The sequence below is a fragment of the Delphinus delphis genome, chromosome 6 (genome assembly GCF_949987515.2).
Source record: "Delphinus delphis chromosome 6, mDelDel1.2, whole genome shotgun sequence".
Lineage (NCBI taxonomy): Eukaryota > Metazoa > Chordata > Mammalia > Artiodactyla > Delphinidae > Delphinus > Delphinus delphis.
Genome location: NC_082688.1, coordinates 89,108,669 through 89,122,794, shown reverse-complemented (window position 1 = coordinate 89,122,794; position 14,126 = coordinate 89,108,669). Strand labels below are relative to the sequence as shown.

Below are 14,126 nucleotides of genomic sequence, written 5' to 3'. Positions count from 1 at the left end.
CTCTGATGAGAAATCTGAACATAATATTATTGAAGATCCCTTGTATTATGTAATGATTTGCTTCTCTCTAGCTGCTTTCAAGATTCATTCTTTGTCTTTGTCTTTTGAAAGTTTGATTATGTGTCTCAGTGTGGGTCTCTTTGAGTTCATCTTATTTGGAGTTCACTGAGCTTCTTGGATATTTATATTCATGCCTTTCATCAGATTTGGTAAGTTTTCAGCCATTATTTCTTCAACGTTCTCTCTGTGCCTTTCTCTCTCTCTCCTCCTTCTAGGACTTCAATGATGAGTAGGTTGGTATGTTTTATGATGTCTCACAGTTCCCTTAGGCTCCATTTCTTTTCTTCAATTTTTCTTTCTGTTCTTCAGCCTGGATACTTTCCACTCTCTTATTTTCTAGTTCACTGATTATTTCTTTTGCCTGCTCAAATGCCTTTGAATCCCTCTAGTGAAATTTTCATTTCAGTTATTGTACTTTTCAGCTCCAGAATTTCTTTTTTATTTATTTTTAGGCTTTCTATCTCTTTATTTATACTTCTATTTTGTTTACACCTCATTTTCTTGACTTCCTCCACATCTTCATATAGCTCTTTGAGCATCTTAGGACAGTTGTTTTAAAGTCTTTGTTTAATATATATTCCATTAGGTCTATTTCATGGACAGACTCTTGAATTATATTTTTTTCCTTTGAATTGGCCATACTTTCCTGATTCTTTGTATGCCTTGTGTGAGTTTTTGTTGAATGAACACTGGACATTTGAATCTAATAATTTGGTAACTCTGGAAATCAGATTCTCACCATTCCTCAGGGTTTGATGTTTTGATCATTTTTTCAAAATAAAAATAATGTCTTCTTAGGTCTTTTCTGAGCCCTTCTTTGAGCACATTTAGTCGCTTTCTAATTTCCCCCATATATGTAGTTGTTTTTTTAATGTCCTATTCATTAATGTCTGACTACCAAAAGGGGAAAAGCAAAAAATTAAGGCAGGAGAAAAGGGTATTGGCCTTTAAATTTCCTAGAAGGCTGTTCAGCTAGAGGAGAGAAGCTTGCAGTGAGGTGGGGGGGGTATGTGAGGGGAGGTGCAGCAACAATGGCTGCCTACCTTTTTCCATGCACCTCTGTGATCAGAAGAAGCAATCAGTGACCAGAACACAGATCCCCAATATTTGGGGAACAGGGTCCTTTTTGTCTACCCTGGCTCCTGCAAGCTGTGTGCAAGCTGCTCAATGCCTGCCATGTGGCTAGAGGTGGGGATGTGTAGCTACTACTGTCAGCTAAAAGCTGAAATTGACTAAAATTAACCAAAATTTACCATCCAAGACTTCCCCAGAAGTTGTAAGTCTTCAACAGACTCCAGAGTTCCAAATTAGTTATATCAGACAGATTCTGCCAGTGTCATTGTTGTCTAGGTGGGAGACAGATTTCTGGTGCTTCCTACTCCATTATCTTCCCAGAATCCTTGTCTAGAGTTAATTTTATCTCATTACCAGAAGAGCCTTTTTAGTACTCTAGCTGATGACTTTTGAATGATGTGATTTTCCAATCTGTTGGGACAAGCACTACTTCTGGCCTCAAGTGAACTTCAGGCACTGTATCCTTTCATCCTTCCCAATGGATTTTTCCTCTGCCTCAGGTAGCTTGCTCACATGTATTCACTAATTGATTCTCAGCTGAATATTTATGGAGGAGTCTCTGCAGATCTCTGGAGTCCTGTCTCTGTACATCACTCCTCTTTCCAGTACTCCGCCTTGTGAATTCTAGCCCTCTTGACCAACCCAGATTCCCAGTTTCATCCCCTCAATTTAGGGAGGTTGCCAGGCTCTGTGGGTTCCTTTCCTTATATCATGGCCTGGAAAGTCAACAGGCAGTGAGGTGGGTCAATTGTAGGGCTCATCTCCTTTGTTTTCCATTTCTCAAGGATCTGTCCTTCATTGACTTATGTTCAATGTCTTGAGAACCATTGTTTCACATGTGTTGTCTGTGTTTTTTTGGTTATTATTGTTTCAGGTGGGAGGGTAGTCAGTTCCTGTTACTTCATCTTGGCTGAAAATGAAAGTTTGAAGCTTCAATTTAAAATTAGTTTCTTCCTTATATGATCTCCTAGGATATATTCTCTGATTTTCCCATTGGTACTAATCAATATCTTTCTTGGTAATACAAGTTATATATGCCATTATTTTCTTTTCTTAGTAGTCTGTGAGTTTGTGGAGAATAAGATATAAGTGTGAGTCACAATATGTACTTTACAAATATGAAAAATATAAATGCTTAATAAGCATCTACTTAGTGGATTAAACTATTAAAAATTAACCTTACTTGGCATAGATTTCTAGACTTGTAGGTCATGGAAATATCATGGTGTATGTTGATAGCTGCAAGGGGTTCCATGATGTTTCTTATGAGAACTTTTTTGTTAAGATATAGATATTGATTTCTTAGGGTAGTTAAGTGAATTTGCAGTGAGTTAAATAAATGTCAAAAAAAAAAGAAAAATGGATCATATAAAAATAGGACATGTTCTTTAGACACGTAGCTCACCAGTGATTCAGTATATAATCAGTGGCTTAAAATTCAGAAGGCATGGCTTTACAGTATCTATATCTTTTAAGGACAGGGTATAGGAAGGGTCTTATCATGCATGTCATGAACATATATCTATTTTGGACATTCAGCATTCCTTTTCCCTTCCTAAAGATATCCAGATATCTTTCTCAGAAGTTGTATATATTGGGCTTCCCTGGTGGTGCAGTGGTTGAGAGTCTGCCTGCTGATGCAGGGTACACTGGTTCGTGACCCGGTCTGGGAAGATCCCACATGCCGTGGAGCGGCTGGGCCCGTGAGCCATGGCTGTTGAGCCTGCGCGTCCGGAGCCTGTGCTCTGCAACAGGAGAGGCCACAGCAGTGAGAGGCCCACGTACTGCAAAAAAAAAAAAAGAAGTTGTGTATAGTTTTGGTGAAATGGTCAATCTAGGTACTTGCTTACCATATGAACACCAAAGGAGCCATATTCTTTTCACCATCAGGTTGGAGACATTAAATGTAATTTAATATGGGGCCAGACTGATGCAATTGTTCAGTTTGTTAGGAATTAAGATCTTTGCTACAGTATCCACTAGACACATGTAGCTATTTAAACTAAAATTAAATAAAATTAAAAATTTAGTTCCTCAGTTGTATACATCGAGTGCTCAATAGCCACCTATGGCTAGTGGCTACCATATTAGACAGTACAGCTCACTTCCTTCATCACAGAAAGTTCTATTGAACAGTGCAGTTCAAGGAACATAAATGTTAGGATAAGATTATTGAGTATATAATCTTTTCTCTTTTAGGGACATGGAAATTTTTATTTTAAAATATTGTATTTATAGTGCTTCTTGCTTTGACAAAACTGTAGGTATCTCTTATAAGATAAATAGACTTAACAGGCATTGTCTCATGACTGTGCTGAAGTCCTTATTCCAGGTTGCACTGAAGTCGAAGATGTAGCTCTAGGCCCCAGTCCCCCATCCTGGGCCAGTGCTGCCTGTACCACCTACCTGGGACCCGCAAGGAGTGAGGGAGGGGGAGGAGGCAGTGATGGGCAGGGGAGGAGGGGCTGTTTCTTGCCTTCAGCTCTTTCCCAAGCTCAGGCTACTGCTCCACCCTGAGGGCATCTGCATTTAAGGCAGAACTTTCTCCCTGTCTTCCGGAGGCACTTGCATTCTTGTAGTTCCAAAGGCAAGCCTGGCCTCTTCCTTTGGCAGCAGGGTCTGTGCCAGGAGCCTCAGCTCAGTTTCCAGAGAATGACTATGTGCTCTTACCTGTCTGAGGCCCCAGACACCCTGGAGGAGGTCAGATTCATGTGTTCCAGCCTTGTCAGGGCTGGGTGCTTTTCATATTCTGGTGGGAGAGAACTGCTCTTTCCAGAAACATTTTTATGGTTTTTATCAAATGCAATAGACCATTTAATGATAACTAGTCTCTACATATATCTTAAAATGGTTTTGTACTTATGAATGGAGATTCCTGGTTTAAAAAAATAAAATTTTCATTTGATTTATATCACGTTAAAAAATAAGATTTCGTTTACTAAAAAAATTTGGGGAGGGGGAATTCCCTGGTGGTCCAGTGGTTAGGACTCTGAGCTTCCATTGCAGGGGGCGTGGGTTCAATACCTGGTTGAAGATCCTGCAAGCGGTGCAGTGCGGTGCGGTGCGGTGCGGTCAAAAAAAAAATTATTTTTTGAAGATTCCATAAGGTAGTATGTAAGGGATGACTATAAAGTTCTTCTATTCAAATGAGAGAATATATGCCCAACTGAGTATCGTCTTCCAAAGCATCCCTACGGATGGTTGTCTACTTACTCCTCAGCCAGCTCCCAGAGGTGAGGGTGGGAGTCAAGGCAGACTGATGCCTCCTGTCGGTAAGGACTGATGTGGAGAGGAAGAGGTCTTGGATACACAGGAAATGCCAGGAAGGCCTCTGTGTATTTCCACAAGTGGTGGAGAGGGAACACAGACAATCCTTTACAGACTTCAGAAAAAATGGGCACCAAAGGGCTCCCAATTGTTGTTAGATAGGGAAGGGAAAATTAGTAATGAAGGAGTACAGTAACCCTTCAGCTGAGATGGTAACCAGCTGATTATGTAAAATGTTTGTCAGCCACGCATTTGGAAACTCCCTCTATTCTTGAAAAGCCCTAGAAATTTGCATTTAATGAAATTCACTTATACTTTCCCATTGACGTACAATTTAGAACTATAATGTATACCTGTTTTAAAAAATTATGGTTGAAAGAGAAAATGTATTCATACTTCTGAAGAGAACATGACTTTTAATCCACATAACTAAAGACAAAAAGCACTTTTTAATTCCAGAATACCAAAACAAAAACAACAAAATCCTCAAGACTGTAGAGATACCTGTGTGTTCTTCCAGGTAATTTAAACTGACAATCAATTAACAGATTAGAGCTTAGTGCTAGGTAAACATTACATGTTCAAATCCCAAGCAGAGATTAATTTGCTCTCTTCTAGGGTCACACATTTCATGCTGAGCCCCAGCCTGCTGTTCTCCTACTATATGCTAATGTTTACATGGGTCTCAGTCACCTTAGTTGAAACACTGAAAGCTTAACCTTTTAGTGGATAGAAGCCTCAGCTAAGTAGAATATTAAGTAAAGTTCATTCTACTACAAAACACTTTAATTGGGAAAGAATCACGTAAATAAGATAGACAATATTTTCCTACTTTGGGCTATAGATTAATTGATCAAAACTAAATTGGCTAAAATGTGAAAGAGCTGAAAATAAGTATTTCTGTCATTGGTTTTCCACACATCAGTAATTTTTGCATACATGGGTTGGCTCTCTTTGTCTATTAATCATAACTTTTTTTCCGAAATTTCTTTTTGTAATTTTTATAAAGCCTGGGGCCATGTCCTTTTTAGCATTTTTGTTTATTTTTCAGATTTTTTTTCTTGCTTGTGGGGCAATCTCTTAGTGAAATTCAAAGTTTTCTAGAGAATATCCGCAGACGACCGGCACCTGGTCTCCAGCTGCGGCTCCTTCATCAAGACCGAGCCGTCTAGCCCGTCCTCGGGCATCGATGCCCTCAGCCACCACAGCCCCAGCGGCTCGTCCGACGCCAGCGGCGGCTTCGGCCTGGCCCTGGGCGCCCACGCCAACAGTCTGGACTTGCTGCCCATGTTCGTGGGCACCGGGCTGGGAGGCACCCCCTACCGCAAGGGCTACGAGGACTGTGCCGGCGGCATCATGGAGGACTCGGCCATCAAGTGCCAGTACATGCTCAACGCCATCCCCAAGAGCCTGTGCCTCGTGTGTGGGGACATCGCCTCCGGCTACCACTACAGCGTGGCCTCCTGTGAGGCCTGCAAGGCTTTCTTCAAGAGGACCATCCAAGGGAACATTGAGTACAGCTGCCCGGCCACCAACGAGTGTGAGATCACGAAACGGAGGCGCGAGTCCTGCCAGGCCTGTCGCTTCAAAGTGGGGAAATGCCTCAAAGTGGGGATAATGCTGAAGGAAGGTGTGCGCCTTGACCGAGTGCGTGGAGGCCGCCAGAAATACAAGCGCCGGCTGGACTCAGAGAGCAGCCCGTATCTGAGCTTACAGATTTCTCCTCCTGCTAAAAAGCCATTGACTAAAATCGCCTCCTACCTGCTGGTGGCTGAGCCGGACAAACTCTACGCCATGCCACCCCCTGGCATGCCAGAGGGTGACATCAAGGCTCTGACCACTCTCTGTGATCTGGCAGACAGGGAGCTCGTGGTCATTATTGGCTGGGCCAAGCACATCCCAGGCTTCTCCAACCTCTCTCTGGGGGACCAGATGAGTCTGCCACAGAGTGCCTGGATGGAGATCCTCATCCTGGGCAGCGTGCACCGCTCGCTGCCCCATGACGATAAGCTGGTATATGCTGAGGACTATATGCTGAGGACTATATCACGGACGAGGAGCGCTCCCGCCTCGCGGTACTGCTGGAGCTCTACCGGGCCATCCTACAGCTGGTGCACAGCTACAAGAAGCTCAAGGTGAAGGAGGAGATTGTGACGCTCAAGGCCCTGGCCCTGGCCAACTCAGATTCCATGTACATCGAGGATCTGGAGGCGGTCCAGAAGCTGCAGGACCTGCTGCATGAGGCGCTGCAGGACTACGAGCTGTGCCAGCGCCACGAGAAGCCATGGAGGATGAGCAAGTTGCTGCTGACGCTGCCCCTGCTTCGGCAGACAGCTGCCAAGGCCGTGAAGCACTTCTACAGCCTCAAACTGCAAGGCAAGGTGCCCATGCACAAACTCTTCCTGGAGATGCTGGAGGCCAAGGTCTGATGGCCTGGCCCAAGGACCGACTCCCACCCAAGGACAGACAAACCGACGGGGAGACCTCCACAGCCACCAGCCTCAACATTCAAGTCCTGTATCATGGCCGCGAGCAGTCCCAGAGGAAGGGGCTCCTGGCCTCCTGGCTGTGTGCAGAGCCCTGGGTGCTGTGGGGTAGGGAACGGGGATGGGAGGGCAGGGCGCAGGGCTCATCTGTAACAGGCTTTTTCTTTGGTATGTTTTTCCTCCGCCACGGGCAACGCTGAGGCCTGGGCCAGAGCTGACTCCCCTGAGGCTGGAGGCCACCGAGGAAGTGCCCCCTCTCCCTGCCAAATCACCAAGAGGCAGCACTAACATAACACATTTCCTAACCCCATGCCCGACCCCCTGTCCTCTGTCCATGGCCTGCGTGGGCAGTGCTTAGCGCCCAGGACTCTGGCATACTCAAGTGGGGTACCTTCTGGAGGTTTCCCTCTCCCAGAGGGCAGTTACTTTCTTGCAGCGGTGCTGCCTACTCTGGGGTTCTGTGGGGCCCCTCAAGAGGCCCTACGCCTTCCACAGTTCAGACGGCTCCCTCCCTCCATCCTTCCTCTAAGCTCCCAGGCCCGGCTCACCATCAGGAGAGTAGCGCCAGAACTCATGCGTTTTCCTGGTGACCCCACCCCTCGGTGCGCCCCCCCCCTCCCCCCGCCTGCCTGTCACTGCGGCCCCAGGGCCTGTCCTCCCCCTCTCTTCCCCAGGAGTCCTGCTGCTACTTCCTGCCCTACCTCAGAGCTCACTCTCACAGTGGGTTCAGCCAGCCAAGACTTCAGGGCCCGTGGGTGGGAATGGTGCTGGCTCAGAGAAGAGCAGGGTCCAGGCAACACTCCCCAGCGCTCCCCCTTCTTCTGGCTTCTCCCACTCCCCTGGGGCAGGTCCAGAGCAGGTAGGCCTTGGGAAACGAGGGAGATGCAGGGGCCTGACCCCGTCTGAGGGCACCCTGGGCACTTGATTCTGGCAGCCCTGGGAGGACCGGGTCAGGATAGGGAGAGGCCCAAACCAATCTTTGCCGAGCACACAAAGGCCCAGAAGCAGAGATGAGCAGGCGGGGGAATCCTGAAGACAGAGGCTCGGTGGAGGTCACCAGCCTGCCTGATCTTTCCTGGTATCCAGGGGCAGTGGACACCGAAGCCCCCTCCCCTGCATCCCAAGGGCTGGGTGAATCAGCGCCACAGGAGGGGTTGCTCCTGCCATCCTTGGCCTAAGGAGGTGTAGCATAGCTCCCTGGGTGCACTTAGAAGACCAGCTTTCTGGCAGGACAACTACTCCGGCCCCCCATCAGTCCTCCAGGCTGCTGTGTAAGGTGACAGCCACCCCAGTTTGCCCAGGACCGGTTCTGGCACTGGAAGTCCATTTCCCAGGAAACCCCTCAGTCCTGCCCAAATGGGGACAGTTGGTCACCCATTTCTGTGAGTGGCTATGAAAGTTTGTTCTCACCCACTTGTGGTAGGTCGGGGGCAGCCTTGAACATGCCATCTGGTGCTCACGGGGTTGGCTGAGGGCCGCTCAGAGGATCTCCCGAGGGTGAAAGGTTTTGAGCATTATGGAGAAGCTTCTTCCAATCAGCTGCCTTCTAAAGCAGGGATAAGAGCATTCCCCCTGGGGCACATCCCTGGGGAATCCACACACATTCTAACCCGACCTCTTGTCACATGGAGAGGCAGGCAGATCCCACCCACCCGTCGCTAGGACCAGGAGGCCAGGTGCCCTCCGCCACAGCCTCGCAGCTTTCCAAGGGAAGCAGCTACTGCTGGTTCCACCTCTCTACCCCGAGACACCGCTCTTTCTGAACTTTTGCTGGGACGTGCTGAGGTCACCCCAGGCAGGAGGGTTGGCTAAATCCTAGCAGCTGCTCTCAGATACCTTCACATAGAAAATGTCAGGGGTTCCAAGAGACTTCACAGACCAGCAAAGTGTGCCCCCTGTCCCTTTTGCCTATGGGGATGGCCACAGTCACTTGTCAGTCAGCATTGGAATGATCTGGGATGCTTCAGCCCTAGCTCTCTGTGCAGTCTCCAATCTGGGTGGACAGATGCACAGGTGCCTCTAAGGGACCAGGGGTAAAACCCAGGCCTAACTTAGCCACCGGGGGCCATGCCATGAAGTCTGGACTAGGGAGATGGTACGGTGCGAGAACTTGGGGTCTGCTCTGCGGGAGCTTCCCCTAGCCCCTCACTGTGCTGTGTGCTCGAGGAGGTGGGGCAGAGAGTCGCACCTCATCACCCCACCCTCTGTAGCGTCACTGCTCAAGCATGAGGGCCCAAGCTGTGAGCTGTGGCAGGGGCTTGTGCACAACTGGCCTTTGCAATCCATCTTTTCTAGAAAAAGCAACTCTGGCTAACAGTGCAACAACTGGTTTGCGGTGGGTGGGGTGTTCTGTACACAGGGCAGCTTTGCCTCGCCGGATCACATACATCTGCAAGTGTCCCGGCATCAGAGCCCCTTTAAAGCAAAGAGGGGGTAGTGGTCCTGATGGCTTGATGCTAACGAGATGGATCCTGCTGCTGCTGCTGCTTTTACACTTAAAAAACGCCAGTGGCAACAGGAAATGTATCAGTAATGATGAGAATTCTGTCCAATGGGAAAGGCCCTGATGTGTACTTGATGGATCCATTGGCATTCAGAGAAAAAGTTTAGGAGCCAACTTCTTAGTTGGAAGTCTAGCTAGCTTTGGGACCTCCCTGGGAAGAGGGGGGCGGGCGCTGACCTAGTGGAAGACAGTGGAGCAAGGAGAGTTTAGGACACCCCATCCCCCCAAACAGAGCAAAACTGAAGTTTACCCGCAAATCCGCTGTTCCCAGAAAATCTGTAAAGATGAAATAGCCCTGCTCAGTTGTACTCTCATGATACAGGTCATTGAAATGAACCAAGAAATAAAATGAAAAAAATCCAACCATGGGAAAAAAAAAAAAAAGTTTTCTCATATGCTCTAAGTGAAATGTCGAAAGATAAAGGTGGTTGCATATAGGAAAGTCCCCACCCATTAGTTATCATATATTGTGAACCCAAGAAGATATTATAATTTTTATTAAATTTTAAATACAGATGTTTGCTTTTACCTTGATACTTAAAAAATTTAACTTCAACCAACCTCTGAATTTGAAGATTATATAAAATATTTGTCAGCCAAACATCTTGCCAGCCACTAACAATGTTACTCAAAACATACGAGAGTTAGTTTTTTTTAATGTGAACACATACTTAAACAGGGAAAGTAAGCATAAATGAATTTATGTTTTATACTTATGAAAATGAATTTTAAGGTTTCAAAAAGTAAGATAACTGATCCATGTTCTCAAGGATAAATTTTATACAATTATAGGATGTGTAAGTAATAGTTACAAAAGCCAACATTTATTGAGCATTTGCTCTGTGGTAAGCACACAAATTGTATGATTTAATCCTTATAATGATCTGGAAGGTAGATACTATTAATATCCTCATTGTACAGATGATAGAAAGCAAGGTTTTAAAAGTTTAAGTAATTTATGCCAGGGCACAGAGGTAGGACTAGACAAGTTTGGTAGTCTGACTCCAGAACCTTAGTCCTCTATACTGTCTTAAGGTGAAAATAAATTTATTCTCAGAACCCCAGACACTGGCACCAAAGCATCTAAAATGTTAAAAGCAAGCACATTTAAAAGAAATAAAAACAGTACATAGCAAAATTAAATATGGAATGCAATGCTATAAATTAAATTACAATGAGTGATTAAAATTAATACTCCTAATCTTGTGAACCTACAGTGGATTATAGAAGGAAATTTGAATATTTGTGGTGTCAGTATTTAACGTGGCTTTAAATGGCTAAATAACATAATCCTGGCTTCATCTCTAATTTTGTGTATGAGTAAGTGGCTTAACTTGCCAAAGTCTGTTTTTTAAAAATTAAACATACTTATCAAAACACCAAGAGCATTTTACTTATGTGTATATCATACTGGCCTATACTTGAGGTGAAGTTATAAGAAATGGAAAAATTCAACTTGCCTTTTCGGGGACAGAGAGTATGGATGCTTCTTGGAACCTACATGGGTGCAGGCTCCATCTGCTCTGCACCTGCTGTTGGGGCCTGCTCCTCTACAGAGGTTTCTCCAGAAAAAAGAACAGACAGGAGGACAGGAGGTAAGTAAAAACACCACTTCCAAACTTCAAAGAGTTCTGAGTTTTTAAATGATTCATTCTGTAAGACATTAATCTGTTTTAAAAACCATTTTATTGAAGCATAATACACTTATAGTATTAACCTCATTTAAAAAGCAATTACTGCTGAGCTCTGGGACAGAAGTCATGAAAGGATCTCTTTCCAGAAGATGCTACTACAGCAAGAAGGATTTAAATCATTTTCCTTAGGAGGGGTTGCTCAGCCTCAGGAAAGCGAGAGTTAGGGAAGATAGGCATTCCACAGTTGGAACTAAATAGAAAGGAGGCATTTCACATGCTGTAACAGATCTATTTTTAAAGTCTCTTCGGTGATTATCTGACACTAAGGCTACTTGTATACTACATTATAGATTGTCAGTTCAGTGTCTGGGCCATGAAATCTGTTACTGGTGTGAAAATGAAAAAGGGGAGCCCGAGGCTCCTTCAGACAGTGAAACCACTCTGAGTGGGTTGAGTCAGATCTGCCTGTAGGGAACCCTGCTACCTAAAAGGGAGCTCCAGTGAGGGTCCCGGCTCACACCACCCTATTTCTCCCAGAAAAGCAGTAAACCCAGGGGGCAGTGGGGTCAATCTGCCACCTTTCCAACTTCCTCAGAATTACGACTCCACTCCTTGTGAACAACCAAGTCTGGAGAGTTATTTCCCAAGTTAATTAAAGATACGAACGCGATTAAGGTTGAGAGAGCAGGTGATCATTTCTCGAACTCGGTAACTACACTTGGGGACACAGCGCAGAGACTTATTCCTTTCTCCATTGGGGACAGTGGCTTCTGCTCCCTCCTCCCTCCCAGATGCACCCAACTTCCAGTTCCTGACCAGCCTGCCCACTTTCCCTCTGCAGCCACCCCGGCCAGGGCACTGGTCCCACCTCAGGATGACTGGTCCCCCCGGGACGAGGACGGGACCTCTTTGGGGTGACCAGACCCCAGGGATTAGGGCTCCTCAGGGCACTGGGATAGGAAGGGGCCTCCTCTGACCGGTCCTTGGGGACGAGACAGGGCCTCCTCGGAATGACTGGACCCGGGGACTAAGATGGGGCTTCCTTAGGGTGACCAACGACGGGACCGGGCCTTCTCGGGGTGACCGGCTTCCGGGATGAGGCCTCTTCAGGGTGACCAGATCCCGAGGACCGAACGCGGACTCCTCGGGGTGACCGCCTCCGAGCGGGTACGGGGAGAGGGCTGCCTGACCGGCTTCTGGGTATAAGGCCGTCTCGGGGTGACCAGATCCTGGAGCCGGGGATGTGGCCTCCTCGGGTGAACAGCTCTGGGAGACCAGGAAGGGGACGAGATGAGGCCACCGCTCTGGGACCTCCCGGGAGCTCGCGCAGGCCCAGAGGCGCCGCTTGGGCCCGGCGCCCCCTTCCCTGGACTGGACCTCGCGGACTCTCCCCGGTCTGTCCTCCTCGGTCTGGGACTGGGATTCAGGTTCGGAGTCCTGGCCCTCAGTATACCGACCGCTCCGTCCGTAGTACCGGCAGCTCAGCCGCGGCACCGCCTCTTCCGCCCCTTCCGCCGGCCCACGTAAGTCAGCTGGCATCGCCCCGCCCCTCCGCCGCCGCCCGCCCGCCCGCGCGAGGCCGCCTCAGCCTGGCCTGGGCCTGGAGCGGCGCACGGCGCAGGTCCCTCCCCGCCATGGCCCTGGGAGGCGGTAGCACATGGCGGCAGCAGCGGCCATGAGCGCGCCCGCGGCCCGGCCCGGCCCCCCCTAGAGCCCGCCGCCCCGGCCCAGGCCAGCGCCACGGCCCCGCCGCCCCCGGCCCCGCCGCCCCGCCGCCCCGCGCCCGCCGCCGCCGCCGCCGCCGCCGCCGCCGCCATGGGCGTGCAGGGCTTCCAGGACTACATCGAGAAGCACTGCCCGAGCGCCGTGGTGCCGGTGGAGCTGCAGAAACTGGCCCGGGGCAGCCTGGTGGGCGGCGGGCGGCAGCGGCCCCCGCACACGCCGCTGCGCCTGCTGGTGGACGCCGACAACTGCCTGCATCGCCTCTACGGCGGCTTCTACACCGACTGGGTGAGCGGCGGCCAGTGGAACCACATGCTCGGCTACCTGGCCGCGCTAGCCAAGGCCTGCTTCGGCGGCAACATCGAGCTCTTCGTCTTCTTCAACGGCGCGCTAGAGAAGGCGCGGCTGCACGAGTGGGTCAAGCGGCAGGGCAACGAGCGCCAGACGGCGCAGCAGATCGTCAGCCATGTCCAGAACAAGGGCACCCCGCCGCCCAAGGTCTGGTTCCTGCCACCCGTCTGCATGGCGCACTGCATCCGCCTGGCGCTCATCCGCTTCCACGTCAAGGTGCGGCCCGCCGGGCGGGCAGGCTGGCCGGGGTCCGCGTGGGCCTGGGGGCCGGGGGCGGGGTTGGAGGCCGGGGCTGGGCTGGGGTCTGCGTGGGCGTGGGGCCGGAGTCGCTCGAATTCAGAGTCAGGGTGGGTCGGGATCTGGAGTCCGAGGTCGGGGTTGGACTGGAGTTTGGGGTAACAGAGAAGGAGCGGGCCAGAGGTCTGGGCCTGAGTCGGGGTCTGGGGTGCGGGCTTGGGCCGGGGTTGGGGTCTGGGGTCCGAGCGGGTCGGGATCTGAAGTTGGAGCTGGGCAGGGTTCGGGGTCTGGTCCGGGGGACTGCAGGCGCCTCTCCCCTCCCGGTCTGAACTGCTGCAAAATGGACGCGCGGCCTGGAGCCCGGCCGGCGGCTGCGAGTGCCCGGGGTCTGGGGACTTCGGCTGCTCCAGGCCGTCCGAGAACCTTAAGACCAGCGGATAGCTGCAGGCTTGGAGGGTGCAGTGCCACCATCGCTGAGATCCGGAGTATTCCTCCACTCTTTGAAGCAGGTAGATTACTAACCTGAACTTTTATGAGACGCTGGTTTTTCTTTAGCAGGGCTTGAACAGCAACAGGTTTTTTGGGGGAGCAAGTGGGCTAGATGGCGACAGAAAGGGGTCTCCAGCCACTGAGGGTGGATGGAAGGTCTGCCTACTGCTGTCACCCCGGCTCAGCTGGGGGCTGTGACCTGGGCAAGGCCTGTGGAGTTAGCCTCTTCTTGAGAACGCAGGGCTGGGTCCAGGTTCCCTGGAAGATGACAGTTTTTAGAGAAATTGTCGGATTTTCGTGTGT

The 14,126-nt window shown here is 49.5% G+C and overlaps 2 protein-coding genes across 3 annotated transcripts in view; both read left to right on the top strand.

The window, feature by feature from the left end:
- Positions 1-4,331: 4,331 nt before the first annotated feature.
- On the top strand, positions 4,332-6,830 carry LOC132427700 (steroid hormone receptor ERR2-like). Its single transcript, XM_060015362.1, is given in 3 exon segments — positions 4,332-4,367; positions 5,506-6,429; positions 6,432-6,830. Coding segments are annotated over 3 exon segments (1,359 nt in total).
- Positions 6,831-12,609: 5,779 nt separating this feature from the next.
- FAM120A (family with sequence similarity 120 member A) overlaps positions 12,610-14,126 on the top strand; it is a 104,914-nt gene continuing 103,397 nt past the window's right edge. Inside the window, exon 1 of one of the 2 annotated variants that reach the window (XM_060015031.1) lies at positions 12,610-13,313. In XM_060015031.1, the coding sequence (XP_059871014.1) occupies positions 12,840-13,313 (474 nt within the window). In that variant the 5' untranslated portion in view covers positions 12,610-12,839. The remainder of the gene's footprint in view (positions 13,314-14,126) is intronic. The other variant, XM_060015030.1, reaches the window with a different exon arrangement.